The sequence below is a fragment of the Pseudophryne corroboree genome, chromosome 3, assembly GCF_028390025.1.
Source record: "Pseudophryne corroboree isolate aPseCor3 chromosome 3, aPseCor3.hap2, whole genome shotgun sequence".
In the NCBI taxonomy this organism is placed as follows: domain Eukaryota; kingdom Metazoa; phylum Chordata; class Amphibia; order Anura; family Myobatrachidae; genus Pseudophryne; species Pseudophryne corroboree.
Window position 1 is genome coordinate 472268896 of NC_086446.1, and position 21647 is coordinate 472290542.

A 21647-nucleotide genomic window follows, 5' to 3' on the forward strand; every position below is an offset into this window, starting at 1 on the left:
CACACCCAGCAGTGTCAAACCGGAAGTACACAATGAAGACAAAGAAATTACACATAAAAGTGTAAAGAGCAGATTACACAGGACAATGTAGATAAAGAAGATCCAGTTTAGAAATACCTTATTAAAATCGGTAGGATCCAATGCCAGGGTCAAAAGAGTTAATAATCCATGAAGCAGCACAACATAAGCATACCGGGCAGCTTCCCCCGGTGAATTACATGCACAGGCATGCGCACTTACAGCCTAAGTGAATTATCACAGTGTGAGGAACGCAACCAGCACTGAGCCTCAGGGTGCAACTTCTTACTTCATTGGATAGCCACCGGCAACCTAGTACTACTCTGTGGACCCTGCGGCTGTCAGTGTGTTAAGACTGTAGTGTGGTGGATCGGATCGGTAATAAAGGTCTTATCTGTTGTGGTTGGTGGGGTAGCCCAGAAGTACTTGACCCCAGAGCCCCCCCTTAATCCATCCCTGCCTGGACCCCTTCCACCTGGGATTTGACAGTAAACGAATAAGTTGCATCCTTATGAATATTATTAAAGTCCATAAAATGAATTGATAAACTGAAGCACCTTGAGTCCTACTGGAGAAAGAGCGCTATAAAAATACTAATTATTATTACTATTTTAGTTAATACATCAAAATCATTTCCTTCAATTATGTTTAGAACATTTTAATGGGCTTATTTATCGCAATCTGCATTTCAGATGCGGATGGGATGTGATCAATTCACCCAAATCCACAATGCAATATCTGAATACATTGCAAGGCTGTATCAAATAGCGCCTACAGAGACAGAGTTTGTCAGAAAACTCTGTCACTGCGAATCCTCAGGGTGTTTTTCATTAAAAATTCATGCACCGTGACTGGCTTCCCAACATCATTTTACTGCACCGGGGGTCACAGCAGAAGCACACTGATCAGATGGTCGGCTGCCCTCACCAGGTGTGTACAGGTAAGTATGACTTTTCTATTTTTTTGTAAACAGTGATCAGCCTGTGGTCCATCAGAGATACATGGCTTATCACAAACAGTGTATATGAGATCAGCCCACACTGCCAGCAGGAAGAGGAGGCCGTGCAGGAGTCGGGGAATCGGAAGCACTGATAAGGCCCGTATCCACGGGCCGATGTGGGAGAGATGTGTGCTGAGCGAACCGCTCAGCACACATCTCTCCCACCACAGCGCGATGTGTGCTGAGCATGCGGGGGGAGACGGGGGGGGGGGGGGCGCTCATTTCTAGATTGGCCTGCCAATCTAGCACCAGCGATGCGCGGGGCTGCGCATCGCTATCGCTGTAGGGGGTACACACAGAGCTATCATGCTTAAAATCTAAGCAATCTAGTCAGATTGCTTAGAATATCGCTCCGTGAGTACCCCCCCTTTTGTTAGGCGCCGGGGTCCGCTCATCGGTGCGGCCCGGCGCCTAGCAACCAGGGACGCCGTACGCGTACAGCCGCCGGCTCCCTGGCAACGCTAGACGCCGGGCGCACTGAGCCGCACGGACCCTAGCAACGGGGACGCCACTGGCGGACCGCGTTCCCCGTTGCTGGGTCCAGTTAAAATGATTGTGCACCTGTTTCCTGGCCGTGCAGCAAGGCAGCTGCACGGCATTTATGTAATCAGCCCTGTCAGCAGCTGATTGGAGGACTCCTGTTTATATGCACTCTCAGGGCTTCTCACAGACGCCGGTAATAGCTTCCTGCATGCTGTCCTTGTTTGCTGAGAGTCTGTTTCCAGTCTTGCTGTATCCGGTCGTTCCAGTCTTCAGTAGTCCTGTACTTGGAAGTTGTCATCTTGTTCCTGGAGTCCTGACTGATCACCGTTTAACATCTAGTGGTGTTCGTGAGTCGCGGCTTTGCCGTGTGTTGTGGCTTGGCCGCTTTACCATTTATTATTTGTGTTTTGGAGCATTTTGCGGAGGGTTCCGCTTCCACAGGTCCACTCTGGTATCCGGCGGTGCTGGGTAGGAGTATTGGACAAGTGGATTTTTGGTTGTCCTTTTCCCTGGCGGTTTTTCCGCACATACTTCAGGTCTTTGCTAGTTAGCTTGTTGCCCCTGGCCTGTTGTCAGTCAGAGGTCCTCTTGTTATCATCCTGCCTCGGATTTCCCTTTGTCTCTCATTAAGACCGGGGGGCACCGGAGTTGGGCAGACATAATCCGCCCTTCAAACGTGGCTGCCATGGGCTCAAGAAACCATAGTCTCGCAAGGGATCTCCGATAGCACGGGTGAGACAATAGAGTTAGGGCGCCAGGGGCAACTAGTCTTTCCTGCTCCCGTTACCAGCATTCCATTCCAGCGCTCTGGTCATTGTCATAAGATCTCCTCTGGTCAGGAGTGCTGGAATCATAACATTATTACCGGCCACACCAAAACTTAAAATTAAACGGGGTTTAATTTTTTTCTCATTCAGTTTTGTAAGAGTTTATCGGCCTCATGAATCCAACAGGTTTAGGGCCAAATCCTGGTCAGCTCTTAGTCAGCCAGATTCAAGAACTTACTCAGATGGTTCAGGATCTTTCCCTTCGGGTGAAGTCGCAGGAAGATCTTTTGCGAACTTCCCCGAGGGTAGTCCCTGAACCAAAGATGCATTTGCCTGACCGTTTTTCTGGTGATAGGAAAGTTTTTTAATTTTAAAGAATCCTGTAAACTTTATTTTCGTTTAAGACCGATCTCCTCGGGTACTGAATCTCAGCGGGTTGGGATTATTATTTCTTTGCTCCAGGGGGATCCTCAGACCTGGGCATTTGGTTTGAAAGCAGAGGATCCGGCCTTGTTGTCAGTAGACGCCTTTTTTGGGTCTTTAGGGCTATTGTATGATGACCCTGATAGAGAGGCATCCGCTGAAGGTCAGTTGCGCGCTCTCAGACAGGGTAGGAATCCTGCAGAGGTTTATTGTACGGAGTTTCGCCGTTGGTCGAACGACTGTGGCTGGAATGACCCAGCCCTGCGCAGTCAGTTTCGCCTCGGCTTATCAAAGTCTATAAAAGACAGTCTCCTTCAGTATCCCGCTCCTGAGACTCTCGATAAACTCATGGAGCTTTCTATTAAGATTGATCGTCGTCTCAGAGAGCGGAGGGCTGAAAAATGAGCTCCTGTCAGGTCAACTCCATGTGTATATTCCATTCCTGAGGACGTAGAGGAGCCCATGCAGATGGGTCTCTCCCGGCTGTCTCCTGAAGAAAGAGCCAGAAGACAAAACTCTGGTCTTTGTTTGTACTGTGGGGGTAAGGGACATTTTGCTCGTAATTGTCCGAACAAGTCGGGAAACGCCTCGACCAGGTGAATTGTGAGGGGGTTCACCTAGGTCTGCAGCTTATCTCCTCAAATAACTCCCTTTTAGTCCCAGCTAAAGTTTATTTTGGCAGCCTCAGTTCTTCGGTGTCGGCTTTTGTTGACAGTGGAGCTGCAGGAAACTTTATGGATTTAACTTGGGCTAAGGCCTTAGGCATTCCTCAGTTATCTTTGGGTAGGTGTGTCACCATGCATGGCTTAGATGGGAGTCCACTGTCCAATGGGGTTATTTCCCTCTGTACACCCCCTGTACTACTTACGGTAGGAGCTCTTCATTCTGAAAAAATCGAGTTCTTCCTTACCCATTGCCCAGCAGTTCCAGTGGTTCTGGGTCACCCTTGGCTGGCCTTTCATAATCCCACCATTGATTGGCGGTCGGGGGAGATTTCACAATGGGGTACCTTCTGTGATAAGGAATGTATTACGTTTCCAGTCAGAATAGCAGCTGCCATTCCTGAACTCATTCCCGTGGAATACCAAGAGTTTGCTGATGTGTTCTCCAAGGGCAATGCAGACAGTCTGCCTCCACATCGGCCTTATGATTGTGCTATTGAGCTAATTCCTGGTGCCGCATTGCCAAAGGGAAGGTTATATGCTTTATCTGGGCCAGAAACTGCGGCCATGAATGATTATGTTAAGGAGAGCCTAGGGAAAGGATTTATTAGGCCATCAAAATCTCCTTTAAGTGCAGGCTTCTTCTTTGTGGAGAAAAAGGATGGCTCGCTTAGGCCTTGCATTGACTTTAGAGCCCTGAATAAAATCTCAGTTAAAAATACTTATCCTCTGCCGCTGATTTCTGTCCTCTTTGATCAGCTGCGTTCGGCTGTGATTTTTTCTAAAATTGACCTAAGAGGAGCGTATAACCTCATCCGAATCAAGTCTGGAGATGAGTGGAAGACGGCCTTCAGTACTCAGTCGGGTCACTACGAGTACCTGGTGATGCCGTTCGGCTTGTCTAACGCTCCAGCAGTTTTCCAGGACCTCATTAACGATGTGCTCCGTGACTTCCTAGGGAAATTCGTGGTCGTTTACTTAGACGACATCCTGATTTATTCTGACTCAATTGAACAACATGTTACCCAGGTGCGTCAGGTTCTTCAAAAGTTACGTGAGAATCATCTATATGCCAAGCTGGAGAAATGTGAGTTTCATGTCACGGAGGTATCTTTTTTAGGGTACATTATTTCCCCTCAGGGATTTTTCATGGAACCTAAGAAGCTCCAGGCCATCCTTAGTTGGGTGCAACCCACCAATTTAAAAGCAATTCAGCGCTTTTTAGGGTTTGCGAATTATTATAGGAGGTTCATTCATTCTTTTTCCGACCTGGTTGCTCCCATTGTGGCTCTGACAAAGAAAGGAGCGGATCCTACCAACTGGTCGCATGAAGCTGAGTTGTCCTTTCGGGCCCTGAAACAAGCTTTTGTCTCGGCTCCAGTCCTCAGACATCCCAATCCAGAATTGCCCTTCGTTGTGGAGGTTGATGCCTCGGAGGTTGGAGTGGGGGCTATCCTATCTCAAAAGGATCCGGAGTCTCTGGAACTACATCCTTGTGCCTTTATGTCCAGGAAATTCTCCTCCGCTGAATCCAACTATGACGTTGGTAACCGGGAGTTACTGGCAATAAAATGGGCTTTCGAGGAGTGGAGGCATTGGCTGGAGGGAGCAACACATACTATTTCAGTATTGACTGACCATAAAAACCTGCAATACATCGAATCAGCTAAGCGGCTGAATGCCCGGCAGGCTCGTTGGGCTTTATTCTTTACTCGTTTCAAATTTATTATCACTTTCAGGCCAGGTTCCAAGAATACCAAGGCGGATGCCCTGTCACGCAGTATTCTTCCGGTTCACAATAACAGTCCTGTTACTCCCATACTTCCATCTTCAGTCATTTGGGCAGGCCTCACACAAGATTTATTTACCCAGTTAAAACAGCTTCAACACCAAGCTCCTGGAAATACTCCTGCTAGTCGTCTTTACGTCCCTGAGTTTTTGAGAGCTACTGTTTTGACTGAGTTCCATGATAACAAAGTTTCCGGGCATCCGGGGATCTCTAAGACTTTGGAGTTAGTCTCCCGCTCAGTATGGTGGCCTGGTCTTTCTAAAGACGTTAAGGAGTTTGTTTTTTCATGTCAGGTTTGTGCACAGCATAAGGTTCCCCGTTCCTTGCCTATCGGGCAACTTATGCCCTTAAATGTTCCCCTCAGGCCATGGTCTCATATTTCCATGGATTTTGTGGTAGACCTTCCCCTTTCAGCCGGATTCCGAGACATATGGGTGGTAGTGGACCGTTTTAGCAAGATGGCTCATTTCATTGCTCTTCCCCGACTGCCATCTGCCCAAGGATTGGCAGTTTTGTTTCTCCGCCATGTTTTCAGACTTCATGGGTTGCCCACTGATATTGTTTCTGATCGGGGTCCACAATTCATTGCACAATTCTGGAAGTGTTTTTGTGCTTCATTAAAGATGAAATTTTCATTAACATCCGGTTACCACCCCCAATCCAACGGGCAAACCGAGCGAGTTAACCAATCATTGAAACAGTATTTGCGTTTGTACTCAGCCAAACTCCAGAATGATTGGTCCGAGTTTCTTCCATTGGCGGAGTTTGCGTACAATAATTCTTGTCATTCCTCCACTAATGTGTCTCCATTCTTTTCAGTTTTTGGTTTTCACCCCAGAGCTAATTCTTTTTTTCAACATTCCTCAGTTTCCTCGCTAACCTTAACCTCCCATCTCAGAGCCATTTGGAAAAAAGTGCACCTTGCTCTCAGAAAAGCGGCCTTTCGAGAGAGAAAATTTTCTGACAGGCTCCGACGTCCTTGCACTTTTAAGGTGGGAGATAGGGTATGGTTGTCGACTCGTAACATTAGACTTCGACAATCCTCGGCTAGATTGGGACCCAAATTTATTGGACCATTTCATATTATTAAAAATGTCAACCCAGTTGCTTTCCGGTTACGTTTACCAAGATCTCTCCGGATTGGAAATACGTTTCATTGCTCCCTGTTGAAACCATACGTTTCTTCCAGTAGATTTCCTCGGAAGATCTCTCAGGGAAGATCTCCAGTGGATGTACAGGGACAACAGGAGTTCCTGGTGAAGAAGGTTCTCGATTCCAAATTGTCCCGGGGCAGGCTTTATTTTCTGGTTCACTGGAGAGGCTATGGTCCAGAGGAAAGGTCTTGGGTCCTGGATAAGGATCTTCATGCCCCGAGGCTCAAGAGGGCATTTTTTCGTGAATTTCCTCGGAAGCCGGGCTTTAGTGGTTCCTTGACCCCTCCTCAAGGGGGGGGGTACTGTTAGGCGCCGGGGTCCGCTCGTCGGTGCGGCCCGGCGCCTAGCAACCAGGGACGCCGTACGCGTACAGCCGCCGGCTCCCTGGCAACGCTAGACGCCGGGCGCACTGAGCCGCACGGACCCTAGCAACGGGGACGCCACTGGCGGACCGCGTTCCCCGTTGCTGGGTCCAGTTAAAATGATTGTGCACCTGTTTCCTGGCCGTGCAGCAAGGCAGCTGCACGGCATTTATGTAATCAGCCCTGTCAGCAGCTGATTGGAGGACTCCTGTTTATATGCACTCTCAGGGCTTCTCACAGACGCCGGTAATAGCTTCCTGCATGCTGTCCTTGTTTGCTGAGAGTCTGTTTCCAGTCTTGCTGTATCCGGTCGTTCCAGTCTTCAGTAGTCCTGTACTTGGAAGTTGTCATCTTGTTCCTGGAGTCCTGACTGATCACCGTTTAACATCTAGTGGTGTTCGTGAGTCGCGGCTTTGCCGTGTGTTGTGGCTTGGCCGCTTTACCATTTATTATTTGTGTTTTGGAGCATTTTGCGGAGGGTTCCGCTTCCACAGGTCCACTCTGGTATCCGGCGGTGCTGGGTAGGAGTATTGGACAAGTGGATTTTTGGTTGTCCTTTTCCCTGGCGGTTTTTCCGCACATACTTCAGGTCTTTGCTAGTTAGCTTGTTGCCCCTGGCCTGTTGTCAGTCAGAGGTCCTCTTGTTATCATCCTGCCTCGGATTTCCCTTTGTCTCTCATTAAGACCGGGGGGCACCGGAGTTGGGCAGACATAATCCGCCCTTCAAACGTGGCTGCCATGGGCTCAAGAAACTATAGTCTCGCAAGGGATCTCCGATAGCACGGGTGAGACAATAGAGTTAGGGCGCCAGGGGCAACTAGTCTTTCCTGCTCCCGTTACCAGCATTCCATTCCAGCGCTCTGGTCATTGTCATAAGATCTCCTCTGGTCAGGAGTGCTGGAATCATAACACCTTTAATGCTACCTGAAGATAGCATTATCATCACAGGGCTCCATCTGGTAATTTTTTTTTTTTACAATTTATTGTAATGAATTCAGGCAGATCGTATTTCCCATTACAAGTCTGGGAAATGCGACCTGCTTACTAAAAAAACGTGAATTGACCTTTATTACATTCAGATGATACTAAATGATGTGAAAAGGGTGTGAAAACACCCTTTTTCACATTATTTTATAAAAAAGGATTTTGATAAATATGCCTGTAAGTCTTACGCAGAGTTATTCTTTGATCCTTGCAAGGTATTTAGTCTGTGTAACTGTAACCAATCAACCGTCTATTGATCTGCAGTGCTCGCAGCTTAGCGGCTAATAATGGCTGGCAGTAGTCACAGAGATGGTAAAGATTCCATAACATTCAAAGTGATTTGTAAACGAATACAGGTTGAGTATCCCTTATCCAAAATGCTTGGGACCAGAGGTATTTTGGATATCGGATTTTGGAATAATTGCATACCATAATGAGATATCATGGTGATGGGATCTAAATATAAGCACAGAATGCATTTATGTTTCATATACACCTTATACACACAGCCTGAAGGTAATTTTTGACAATTTTTTTTATAACTTTGTGCATTAAACAAAGTGTGTGTACATTCACACAATTCATTTATGTTTCATATACACCTTATACACAGCCTGGAGGTAATTTAATAAAATATTTTTAATAACTTTGTGTACTAAACAAAGTTTGTGTACATTGAGTCATCAAAAAAACAAAGGTTTCACTATCTCACTCTCACTCAAAAAAAGTCCGTATTTCGGAATATTCCGTATTTCGGAATATTTGGATATGGGATACTCAACCTGTATAATATCATCCTGCAGTTGGTCACATGCCCTCTTGGATACATTGTCTGTGTGCTGTTATCCTGGCACTCATGTGCCCTGAGCCAGAACAAGAAATGATACAGTGTCTGCTGGCCCGGGGAACAGTGTTTCCGAGGCTGCAAATACCCAAGAGCCACATCCATGAAATGCCATGGATTCCTGGCACATTAACCCTTCACTGTCTGGCACAAACCTTTCATCCTGTGAGACTGATTTACTACACTAAAATTCTTCTTCTTCATTATAAAAGCAAAATAGATATACTAAGTAGTTCTGTATAACTGGACAGAATAAAGGTGTGACGGGAGTTCTATTGCCACCATTGTTAAGGATAAAAGGATTAAAAAAAACAAACCACAAACAGTTTTTGGGTGGAATTAATTGTTTTGGCAGATCCGGACGACCCCTTGAAGTCGGTCACAGCACAGTAATTTACACCTAATACTGCCAAGAAGGGCTTTTCCATACATGAAGCATACTCTCAATCCAAAAATACACTGTTGGCAGGATTGAGGAGAGTATTACCAGACTGTGGCAGTAAATTGTCTTTCAGATGCTGCTAGATCTGATGTCTTGTCAGAAGTTAATATCCATGTTTTATCCCGAGTTTAGTAGCCTAAGAGTCTGCCCCCCCCCCCCCCCCCAAAAAAAAATACATGTACTTAGAAGTTAGTATGTATTACTAATAATATTGCTAATGATTAATAACTAATGTTTGGTACTCAGTATCATTAATCCTTTATGTCCCAAAGCAACACTCACTAAAGCCTTTATAACGTGGGCGTGACCAGAGGCGGATTGGCCATAGGGTTTGCAGGGAAGATTCCCGGTGGGCCGACGCACCAGTGGGGGCCTGTTTTGTTTGAGGACATGTGGTCCTTTTTATGGACATAATGAATAAGATGCAAAATAATTTGCATATATGAAAATTACTTTGCCATTTAGCCTGTGATTGCAGATGATCTAGTGCACAGGTTAAACACGGTCTTCAGGACCCCACACAGTGCATGTTCTGCAGTTCTCCTCACAGAATCACAAGTGAAATAATTAGCTCCACCTGTGGACCTTTTAAAATGTGTCAGTGAGTAATTAATACACCTGTGCACCTGCTGGATGACCTGCAAAACATGCACTGTGTGGGGTCCTGAGGACCGAGTTTGAGAACCACTGATCTAGTGTATGCTCTGTCTGCCTGCTTGGCTGACATATAAGATTGAGTGAATAGTGATTGGGATACGGTTGGTGTAATAAGCAAGAAAATATCTTTCTAAAGAATGATATAGTTTCCTAAATTCTGAAGGTGTATCATATAATGTGCTCATAATATTTCATTTTATTTATTTTTAACTTCCCCCTTGATGCTGGACATGCCCACTATCTGAAAAGTCTTGGGGGGAGGGTGCTGCTGCCATGGCCCATTGCTAGACCTTACACCTCTGGTGCTGCCCATGTGGGGCCACTAGTACAAATTTTTCCAGGGCCGCTTTTTGTTCCCAATCCGCCCCTGGGCGTGACCAAGGGTTAATCATAAACAATCACCCGACCTGCTCAAAAATGAAAATCATTGTTAAATTAAACACTCACAATTACATACTTATTTCTGCAGCAGCCAGTTTTATTTCATAAACTGAACTCTTACAGGGATGCTTGCTTACCACCTGCCTTATGTAACTACATTTTCACTTTAAGGGGGTATGCAATTAGGTCCGTTTTAAATTGGACTTTTTGCTATTTTTAGGGTAAATGGGGACGTTTTTTCACCTAGGCGAAAATTCATAAACCAGATTTATGGATCACACCCTAAACAAATTGATCTCCAGGTAAATTAAACTTTACAATACATTTTAAAGCTGAAGCAGCCATCCAGTCTCAACCCCCCTTATCAGCTATATCATTCCAAATAGATCTTAGTAAATGAAAATCAGCTTTTGCGACCTTACTTAAAATAAGATTCGTAGAGCAGTATGCAATTCAAGTCGGATTTCCCGACTTGTCAAATAAATGGCAATTTAAGGTCGATTCCAAATTCGACTTATTCAATCAAAGTGACGTTTATCCGGCAAGTCAGAAAATCCAACTTGTCGGAAAGCACGTGTATCGGCGGCTTAACACGTTTTGTCGGATTCGCGGCCAAATCCGACAGGTTTTAGCCCCGTTTCCGACAATGTCAATCCGACTTTAAAAAAAGTAAGATTAACATTGTTGGGAACGGCCAAATCCTTTCAAGATGTCGGATCCTTTCAGTCGAAATTTATAGCTAAGGCCAGAAAAGTGCAAGATGCTAAAGTCAAACAAACACAAGCTTTTGTACAAACTCACAATACATATATGCAGTGTTTCATCTCTTAGTCGGGGATATAATGTCTCACCAGATGGCTCACACCAGCTAAAAATAACTTTTAACTAAAACAATGTTATCTGTTTAGGCATTTGTGTAAAAGCAAGAAGCGTGCTTATGATATTATCTGAAGACCGTCCAATATGGGGGCATATTCCTCCCAAGAATATTCTTAATGAAATTTAAAGATGACCAAAACAAGCTGACCTGGCAACATTTTTCCATGCTCTCAAAGTCCTAGAAAAATTCCTATCTGTTATCCAACAGAGATATTGTATGTAATCTACCATTTCAGAATTCCATGTTATTGTTTCAATAACAAATACTGGGGTATATTTACTAACTTTCGTAATTTTCGGAAAAAGGTCAAAGTTCAATCACGAATGACATCGAAAGTGTAAAACTGCAACTTTTTGAATTTATTACGCCTAATTTACTAAGCTGCCGTATTCGGATTTTTCATTTGTTCCGATGTCGATGTCATTCGTGTTTTTTTCCCGTTTTTTACGGCAGTGATTAGCAAAACACTGCCGACTTTATCACAATGAATCTCGGCCGGATCTGTGTGATCCGTGCTGGGGTTAATTTTTTTTTTTTTTCAAATAAACACTGCAAAATGGAGAAAAAAAATGTGTGGGGTTCCCCCTCCTAAGCATAACCAGCCTCGGGCTCTTTGAGCCGACCCTGGTTGCAGAAATATGGGGGGGGAAAATGACAGGGGTTCCCCCATATTTAAGCAACCAGCATCGGGCTCTGCGCCTGGTCCTGGTTCAAAAAATACGGGGGACAAAAAGAGTAGGGGTCCCCCGTATTTCTAAAACCAGCACCGGGCTCCACTAGCTGGACAGATAATGCCACAGCCGGGGGTCACTTTTATATAGTGCCCTGCGGCCGTGGCATCAAAAATCCAACTAGTCACCCCTGGCCGGGGTACCCTGGGGGAGTGGGGACCCCTTCAATCAAGGGGTCCCCCCCCCAGCCACCCAAGGGCCAGGGGTGAAGCCCGAGGCTGTCCCCCCCATCCAATTGGCTGCGGATGGGGGGCTGATAGCCTTTTGTGAAAATGAAAAGATATTGTTTTTAGTAGCAGTACTACAAGGCCCAGCAAGCCTCCCCCGCATGCTGGTACTTGGAGAACCACAAGTACCAGCATGCGACGGAAAAACGGGCCCGCTGGTACCTGTAGTACTACTACTAAAAAATACCCAAAAAAAGACAAGACACACACACCTTGAAAGTAAAGATTTATTACATACATCCACACAAACATACATACATACTTACCTTATGTTCACACGAGGGTCGGTCCTCTTCTCCAGTAGAATCCATGGGGTACCTGTTGAATAAATTCTACTCACCAGATCCAGGGTCCCAGGCTCCTCGTAGCATCCATTTGTAATCCACGTACTTAAATAAAATAAAAAAACGGAAAGCCGAGCCACGCACTGAAAGGGGACCCATGTTTGCACATGGGCCCCCTTTCCCCGAATGCCAGAAACCCACTCTGACTGATGTCTAAGTGGGTTTCTTCAGCCAATCAGGGAGCGCCACGTTGTAGCACCCTCCTGATCGGCTGTGTGCTCCTGTACTGACTGACAGGCGGCACACGGCAGTGTTACAATGTAGCGCCTATGCGCTCCATTGTAACCAATGGTGGGAACTTTCTGCCCTGCGGTTGACCGAAAGTGACCTCACCGCTGAGCAGAAAGTTCCCACCATTGGTTACAATGGAGCGCATAGGCGCTACATTGTAACACTGCCGTGTGCCGCCTGTCAGACAGTACAGGAGCACACAGCCGATCAGGAGGGTGCTACAACGTGGCGCTCCCTGATTGGCTGAAGAAACCCACTTAGACATCAGTCAGAGTGGGTTTCTGGCATTCGGGGAAAGGGGGCCCATGTGCAAACATGGGTCCCCTTTCAGTGCGTGGCTCGGCTTTCCGTTTTTTTACTTTATTCAAGTACGTGGATTACAAATGGATGCTACGAGGAGCCTGGTACCCTGGATCTGGTGAGTAGAATTTATTCAACAGGTACCCCTTGGATTCTACTGGAGAAGAGGACCGATCCTCGTGTGAACATAAGGTAAGTATGTATGTATGTTTGTGTGGATGTATGTAATAAAACTTTACTTTCAAGGTGTGTGTGTATTGTCTTTTTTTGGTTATTTTTTTAGTAGTAGTACTACAGGTACCAGCGGGCCCGTTTTTCCGCCGCATGCTGGTACTTGTGGTTCTCCAAGTACCAGCATGCGGGGGAGGCTTGCTGGGCCTTGTAGTACTGCTACTAAAAACAATATCTTTTCATTTTCACAAAAGGCTATCAGCCCCCCATCCGCAGCCAATTGGATGGGGGGGGACAGCCTCGGGCTTCACCCCTGGCCCTTGGGTGGCTGGGGGGGGGGACCCCTTGATTGAAGGGGTCCCCACTCCCCCAGGGTACCCCGGCCAGGGGTGACTAGTTGGATTTTTGATGCCACGCCGCAGGGCACTATATAAAAGTGACCCCCGGCTGTGGCATTATCTGTCCAGCTAGTGGAGCCCGGTGCTGGTTTTAAAAATACGGGGGACCCCTACTCTTTTTGTCCCCCGTATTTTTGGAACCAGGACCAGGCGCAGAGCCCGATGCTGGTTGCTTAAATATGGGGGAACCCCTGTCAATTTTTCCCCCATATTTCTGCAACCAGGATCGGCTCAAAGAGCCCGAGGCTGGTTATGCTTAGGAGGGGGGACCCCACGCAATTTTTTTAAAGAAAATAACCACTTTCCCACCCCTTCCCACTGATATACATGCACGGATCTCATGGATCCCTGCATGCTTATACAATCACGGATTAAAAAAGCAGGTCTGTTTTTTTTTAGCACTTTTTTACGAGTTGTAATTTTTCACGGCAGTGTTTGTTTTTTTTTTGCTTTGCACTTCTTAGTAAATTACCGAGATTCATACTTAAACAGCCGCGTTTTGACCGATGGTGTATTCATTCGTATTTTTTTTGTTGGACTTCCAAAAAATTACGAATGCCCTCATCACTGCCGTGATTATTGCTTAGTAAATTACCGAGATGACACTTTGATGAAAAAACGGCATCTCGGTCAAAATCGGGACCTTAGTAAATATACCCCACTGTATCTGTACTGAATACTTCAAATGATTTTGAAGTTGCTCAGTACACAATGTTAAAATGATCAAGAGAACTCCACAGCATAAATCACCATATATCAGCAGTCAGTCAACGCCTACAATCCAAAGTCCTCATCGGAATTTATTCTTAATAATGACTTGTGTACACCATGGCAGGGTTAGCATTTACTCATTGTACTTACCATTGGTGATTGTGTTTACATAGTATCTACGGCCTTGTGGAGACATGTAACACTGCCAGCCCTGGGGGAGAGTACCCTGGGTAGAATCTTCAATTCTCTGTGGGTTCATCATACCAGGTTTCTAAAATGAACAAATGAAAGAAAATGAATACTGATACTGCATGGAGACATAGAAACAAACATGGTTTTAAAAATCAACCCTACAGCATGAACTATGGGGTATTGTAAAGCTATTGCACTGTAAGGGTCTCCAGCAACGGCAGCACATGATGGCATTTTCATAGCATCATGCTCATGGTATAAAGTTACAATTTGATTCATGTAAAGCAGACACACTGCATAGAGCACTCAGAACTCACGTACCAGATATGCTAAGAACTGCGCTGAGATTGTTACATAAAGTTCATAAACTGTTGCGGCCTGGTGGCACCAGTATTTGGCATGCAGGGTGCCTGGAACCACAGCCTAGAAAGCTGTTGCCTGAAACACTCATAGGAAGTTGTGGACACTAATCTTCTTCCCGGTCCCAGTGGCAAGCTGCATAGAACCTGAACTCCTCCCAAGTTAATTAGATACTCCTTGGTTCTGGTGGGTTGTTGTATCTGCTATGTCTGAACTGTGCTATTATCAAACCTGCATGTGCAGGGGGTTTACTATTCATCTACTAGGGGAGGAAGAGACTGAGCTGGGTGGCAGACCAAGGTAGGGTCACTCATAAAATCCACCTACACTCCCACCAAGCAAGCAAACAGCTACAGGTTACATTACCTCATTCTTATTTAAATATGGTATTAATCAAATTGGCAATGTATGAAAATGAAACCAGTTGTATTATTATGACTTCTTGAATAAGCCTCCAAACTTTCTTAAGATTATCTGATTATTGCCACTGTGGTTTTCTTGTTATCTTTAAAGAACAGAAGCATTTTCTCCAGTCAGCAACCAATAATACATTGGAGTACATACGGTATATCAGAAATAGGACCTTATTCAGAGATGGACGCAGGTCGCTGCATACGCAGCCATATCAATGGTTAGCAAAAACATTGAGTGTTTGCAGCCAATGGCTGATGGTTTCACCATCGAAGTATAAGGTCTGATGGTGATGCATACACGACAGAGGTCTGATGGCAGAGGTGTGTGTGTGAGACATGGACGATACCCTGACATTGATGGATATAAAACCCTCCATGGTTAAAAGCTAAAAAAAAAAAAATCAATGGCAAGTGGCACAATGTATGTGCCCTATAGTTAGAATTAGGTTGCACCTTACTGGTCACTTCTCTCCTAAGGCGGAGCTATATTAAACCATCTAAAGAGGATTGTAGCTATTATATATATATATATATATATATATATATATGTATATATAATATACAGGGTCGGACTGGCCCACAGGGGTACAGGGGAAACCACCGGTGGGCCCCACTGCCTGAGGGCCCACTCCTTCCTCTAGGGATCAGGTTTCAGACTATGCACTTGTATTATACTTGGTAGATATGTTGCATTACACTGCACAAGACTATTGTGCATTTCAAGCCTCTGTGGTGGCTGGGCACACCCCCTTTATAGGCTGGGCACACCCCTAAATATGGGCCCCTATTACTGCATTCCCCCTTCATACCCCAGTCCGACACTGTATATATATATATAGTACAGATGGAGCTGAACTCATCTAGTGCGGCTCCATTGCAGGTGTACACTCCTGGCGGAACTAGGTGATCCGGCGCCTAGCCCCGCTACGGGAGTGCACAGAGACGCTTCCATTAAAGGGCACAGATGGAGCCACGATTGGCGTGGCTCCATCAGTACAGTCTATAAAATTACAGCTGCAATCTGATTGTTTCGGGCTACACCTCTACTTGTCCTGTTTAGAAGGTTTAATTTATCTCCCACCAAAAGCGCTAGACATGAACCTGGTATGCGGCCACATTGCCATAGCAACATCACCATGCCTCACAGGCATATTTATAATGGGTGCAGGATATGTGGTGCACACGGGCCCCTGCACCCATCGTACAGTATACAGTACCTACCTTGGGCTGGCAAGCGGATCTATCCTCCTTTCCTGCACTGCGGACACACCCCTTGTCCTGATACCCAGTGCCCTAAAGCTGGAAGGTGTGCATAATGCATGGGAGGGGTTTCTATTGTCCTGATTTTAGTTTTAAAAATGCTAATAGGTATGCTATAATGTTAAACAGGAATACTAATTGCAGCTTTGACAATCAAAATGCGCCGCTGTCCAAAATTTGTATCCACTAGCACATCCACTTAAATCCAGACACCCCTAACAGGGCATGTTTTACAGAACTCCTCATTATCACAAAAAAAGAAATACAGTAATTAGCACCACCTATAGATCTTTTAAAATGTGTAAGACAAGTTTGCATCTGTGCACCAACTAGGAGATCTAAAAAAACACATTGTTAGGGGTCCCCAAGGGGTATAGATAAAAAAAACACTGATATTCAGAATACTGACCCAGTTAGACAAAATGTTAGATGCAGTGGAGGGAGGACAGGACAGCAGACATATTGGTCGCATCAAGGATCGCATTTTCCATGCAATGCATTTAGCCATTTATTGTGAGCATAGCAGCGTTTAGTAACGGCTTGAACTGCGAGTAAAATTGCAAGGGAGTCCTTCTGAACATGGCCCGGCCGTCACCCAGCGTATGCAGGAGCTGCAGGGGAAACACGAGGAGGGATCCTATTGGTTCCTTCTCAGGGAGCATTATATAGAGAAGCCTATTAGGCATTACCAATCTATAGATGGCATTGCTAATAGTCCAAGCACTGGAACAATCCCTTTCTGGATGTTGGTGCATACAGGGAATATCTCCAAAATAGTGTTTGTGGAAGTTTGAACTCATTTTTGACAATGTTGCATCCCACCCATTTTGCGAAAATGGCGCTCCTGTGCTCAGTGAGGTTCATTGTAATGTAAAATAACTATAGGTTTTATAGGAAATGTAATGTCCATTTTTAGTAATGTGGAACAGGAAATGATGGATTAGAAACTGAGAATACAGCAGCAGATAGGACAGTGGTTGTGTCTATACTCCCTTCGTGATCAGGACGCGGAAGTGACAGCATGATTGGGAAGGAGAGAACTTCCACCCTTACAGCAGCTTACTCTTTTATCGATTCTCTGTTTGTTTGAGGTTATTTAATTTTATCTCTGCACCATTGTACCCTTGCGGCCTCGCTTCGCTTGCCACGCTTCGGGCTCGGTGTCTCGCTCGGCTTCGCTCGCCAGAGGTTACTATTCCATGTGACATGGACCCAGGGACTTATGGGAAATGTCCTCTTCACGAAGAGAAACTAGACCAGGGGTGGCAAACCAGTCAGAGGCAAAGAGCCAGAAAAGATATGTAGTCAAGGACAAGAGCCGCTATCAAGCACACGCCTTCATCGCGTGTGCAAAAATGGGGGGGGGGTGGCCTAGTTGTCACAAAGCCACGCCCCATTTTTGTGCACACGCCTTTTGGTATGACGTTTGTAGGAGTATGACCTTGTGTCGTAACCCCGTTTTTAGTCATGTTGTACAGTGCCACCAGGGACGTGCAGTCAGGGGAGGCAGTGCCTCCCCTGTCATAAATGATTAAAATAATAGAAAGAAGATACTTATGACACATATGATGTGTCATAACACATATGATGTGTCATAAGTATGTGCTTAGACTTTATATTATTTTAATCATCTTTTTATGTAAAAAAAACAGTTTCACATATGAATCGGAGGTACCGCTTTCGGTGCCTCCCGCTGGCTATGCGAGAGGGCCGGAAGCGGGGGGCAGGGCCAGGCATCGGGCAGTAAAAGCCCATTACAAAAAGCCCTGCAAGCGGCACCTCTAGTAGTGCCGCTTTGACAAGGGGCGTGCTTTCAGATATGAGAGCACGCCCCTGTCACTGAATGATTGGGCAGTGGCAGCAGGGGTGGATTGTACTGTCAGAATACCAATCCACCCCCTTTCCCGGGCTGACTGCCGCAAAAAATGTCCACCCCCCACCCGAGCTTACACCACGGGCTGCCGATTGTGACCCCCCGCCCACCCCCCCGAAGTTTACCGGAGACGGAGGACTTCAAGGCAGCAGGGCAGGCTAACTCTGCACTGTAGGGGGAGCTGCAGAGTCACTTCACCCAGCCAGCTCCTCTCAGGCAGTTCCTATGGGCCTTTGAGAGTTCAGAGGTCGGGTGAGGAAGTGACTCTGCAGCAGGTCCGTGACTGGCATGCTGGAGGAGGCTGGCAGGCCGGCTGATCGGGTAAGTTGTCCCTGTCTTCTCTCCTCATGCCTGTTTTTCTCTCTCTCTCCATGTGTGTAGCTGTCTCTCTCTTTCTCTGTGTGTCTATCTCTCTGAGTCCCTTCCCAAACCAGTCTGCCTCTCCCTCCCCATGTCATTGTCACACTCTTCATGTCTGTGTGTCTTTCTCTCTCTATATATATATCTCTCTCTGCATGACTGTCTCTCCCTGTTTCTGTCTCTCCTGGTGTCTGTCTCTCCATGCCTCTCTCCCTCCATATGTCAGTCTCTATCTCTCTCTTTCTCTCTCCCCTACCAAAAATGATGAAAGAGCACACAATAGAATAACTGGATTAAGCCTTCAGGGGTCCTGGGGCACTGAAAACAGGGGGACCCCCTTCCCTGATGTCAGGATTTAATAACCACCTCTCACCCCCACCTCATAAAATATGTTTAAGGATTCCCCTTCAGATTCCCGCTCCTCAGTGCCTTCTTGGAGGATGTCTCCACCCCCAGTTGTCTTTTGTGCAGCGCGTCTACTCGACACTAACGCTGCAGACGGAGGGGAGACGATCAAGCCTGTGGGCACAGACTCAAGGGCAGGGCTGTTACGAGACATACCCAGTGCGAACAGTAACCCCCCCTTAGATAACTGAAAAATGTAGTACACCAACAAAGAGGTGTGGTCCAACTGCAAATAACGTAGCCACACACAGCCACATTCACATATGCACACACACGCAAATGCACACATCCACATTCACATATGCACACACAAGTTTGATGAGCATGAAGGCTGCAGGCACTGGCAGCATCAGACTGAGATGCAGGTTAGCGGCTGGGGGTCAGGCAGTTGATGGCGGTGATTTTGTAGGCCATTGGCAGGGTCGGCACCCATTAGTGGCGGCAGTAGTGGGCACTGGCACGGTGGCAGAAGATGACATCGTCGAGACTCCACAGAGATTATGGCTACAGTGCCTCACCAGCCACTGACCTCACCGCACGCCACTGAGTGCCACATACATATAATGCCCCAGTACAGTGCCACGTACATATAAAAATGCCCAAAAATTGGTGCCTCCACAGTGCCAGATACATATAAGCCACCACAGTGCCAGATACACATGTCCGCAGTAGCAGATACACGTCCCCACAGTGCCAGATACATATATGCCCCCACAGTGCCAAATACATGTATGCCCCCACAGTGCCAAATACATGTATGCCCCCACAGTGCCAGATAAGCCCCAATCCCAGATACACATGCCCCCACAGTGCCAGTTACACATGTCCCCACAGTGCCAGATACACATGTCCCCACAGTGCCAGATAAACATGTCCCCACAGTACCAGCTATGCCCCCAGTACCAGATACACGTCCCCACAGTGCCAAAAATGTCTCCAGTGCCAGATACACATGTCCCCACAGTGCCAGAAATGTCCCCACAGTGCCAGAAATGCCCCCAGGGCCAGATACACATGTCCCCACAGTGCCAGCTATGCCCCCAGTGCCAGATACACGTCTCCACAGTGGCAGATATACCCCCAATGCCGGATACACATGTCCCCACAGTGCCAGAAACACATTTCCCCACGGTGCTAGCTATGCCCCCAGTGCCAGATACACAAGTCCCCACAGTGCCAGCTATGCCCCCCAGTGCCAGATACACATATGCCCCAGTGCAAGATACAGATGTCCCCACAGTGCCAGCTATGCCCCCAGTGCCAGACACACATGTCCCCACAGTGCCAGCTATGCCCCCAGTGCCAGGTACACATGTCCCCACAGTGCCAGCTATGCCCCCTGTGCCAGATACACATGTCCCCACAGTGCCAGAAATGCCCCCAGTGCCAGATACACATGTCCCCACACAGTACCAGATATGCCCCAGTGCCAGATACACATGTCCCCACAGTGCCAAATATGCCCCCAGTGCCAGATACACATGCCCCCACAGTGCCAGATACACGTCCCCACAGTGCCAGCTATGCCCCCCAGTGCCAGATACACATGTCCCCATAGTGCCCCCCCCCCCCCTCCCAAAGTGCTGCTCACAGCGCTGCTACTGTGAAGGGAGTAGAGTGCAGCGTGCGCCTCTCCTGCCCCTCAGTCTCCAGTGGCGGTGTCTATCTTCAATTCGGCGCCGGCCCATGGACCACGATCAGAGATCGTGGTCCGGCAGCCAATCAGGAGACTTAGCTGCCGGTCCGCGAGCTTTGATTGGCTCATGGGCCGTCGCCAAATTGAAGATAGACACAGCCGCTGGAGACCTTAGAAGACGCACCGGGCTGTATGTGTCGGTGGAAAGGAGCGGATCGAGCCGCATGCGGAGGATGAAAGAGCCGCATGCGGCTCGAGAGCCGCGGGTTGGCCACCGCTGATCTAACACTACCATAGGACTATAACAGTGTGTTTTACTAATGAATCTACACATAAATCATACACCAGTTATGAGTTCCTTAATTTTTAATTACAACTATATATATATTTTTTGTTCCCTTCTAAATTACATGTTTCTTTTAAAAACGCTGGTACTGTAGGTCACGTTTAAAGTGAACTTAAATTAATTAGCATTATTTGCATCCCTAGAGGAATTTTATTCACTTTATCTCAGTTTTAACCAAATAGTATAAGGATGAAAAGGAAATCACTGACACATAGTAAATGTGTGGCACAGAGCCAGGGAAAATATTTTCAGTTTTGCCTGCAGGCTTGAGACCTATTCATGTTGGATAATATTTTTCTGCTACCAATTGTTTACAGTGATAATCCAACTCCTGGACATCTGTTTTGTGCACACAAAACATAGTTAAAAGAGTAATTTACAGCGATTATTTGGATTTCATAAATTGTTCAGTGAAGCAAATGGCCTCTTAAATGTTTTATGGATACAGCAATATTTGGGTGCATTGGGGATCTTTTTACAGAACTTAGGCCCAGTACACACTAGGCGATCCCCGCCGACGCCAATATTTTGGCAGCATACACACTTGCCGATGCCGGCAGAGAAGGGAGCAACGGCTTTGGGGGAATGACGGCCATGCTGCAGTTGCATCATATGGCGAGACATTCACTGAACACTACCTAGATACCGCTGCACTACACACAGACAGAGAAACAACCAAATGCACGTGAGTGCAACAATGCACAGGTTGGAATACAAATTTAACAAAATCAGTATGTACATGCAACAATGCACAGGGTGTTATTAGCAACAAGACTGTATATACATGCAAAAATGCACAAGATGATATTAGCAACCAAAAACTGTATATAAACGCAACAAATC

At 46.4% G+C, this 21647-nt stretch overlaps 1 protein-coding gene across 5 annotated transcripts in view; it reads right to left on the reverse strand.

Moving 5' to 3' along the window:
* The window catches only part of GAS7 (growth arrest specific 7), a 675298-nt gene that overhangs the window by 353377 nt on the left and 300274 nt on the right, over positions 1–21647 (reverse strand). For all 5 annotated transcript variants that reach the window (XM_063960779.1, XM_063960781.1, XM_063960778.1 and 2 more), the window contains exon 2: positions 14110–14230. In XM_063960779.1, the coding sequence (XP_063816849.1) occupies positions 14110–14221 (112 nt within the window). In that variant the 5' untranslated portion in view covers positions 14222–14230. The remainder of the gene's footprint in view (positions 1–14109; positions 14231–21647) is intronic.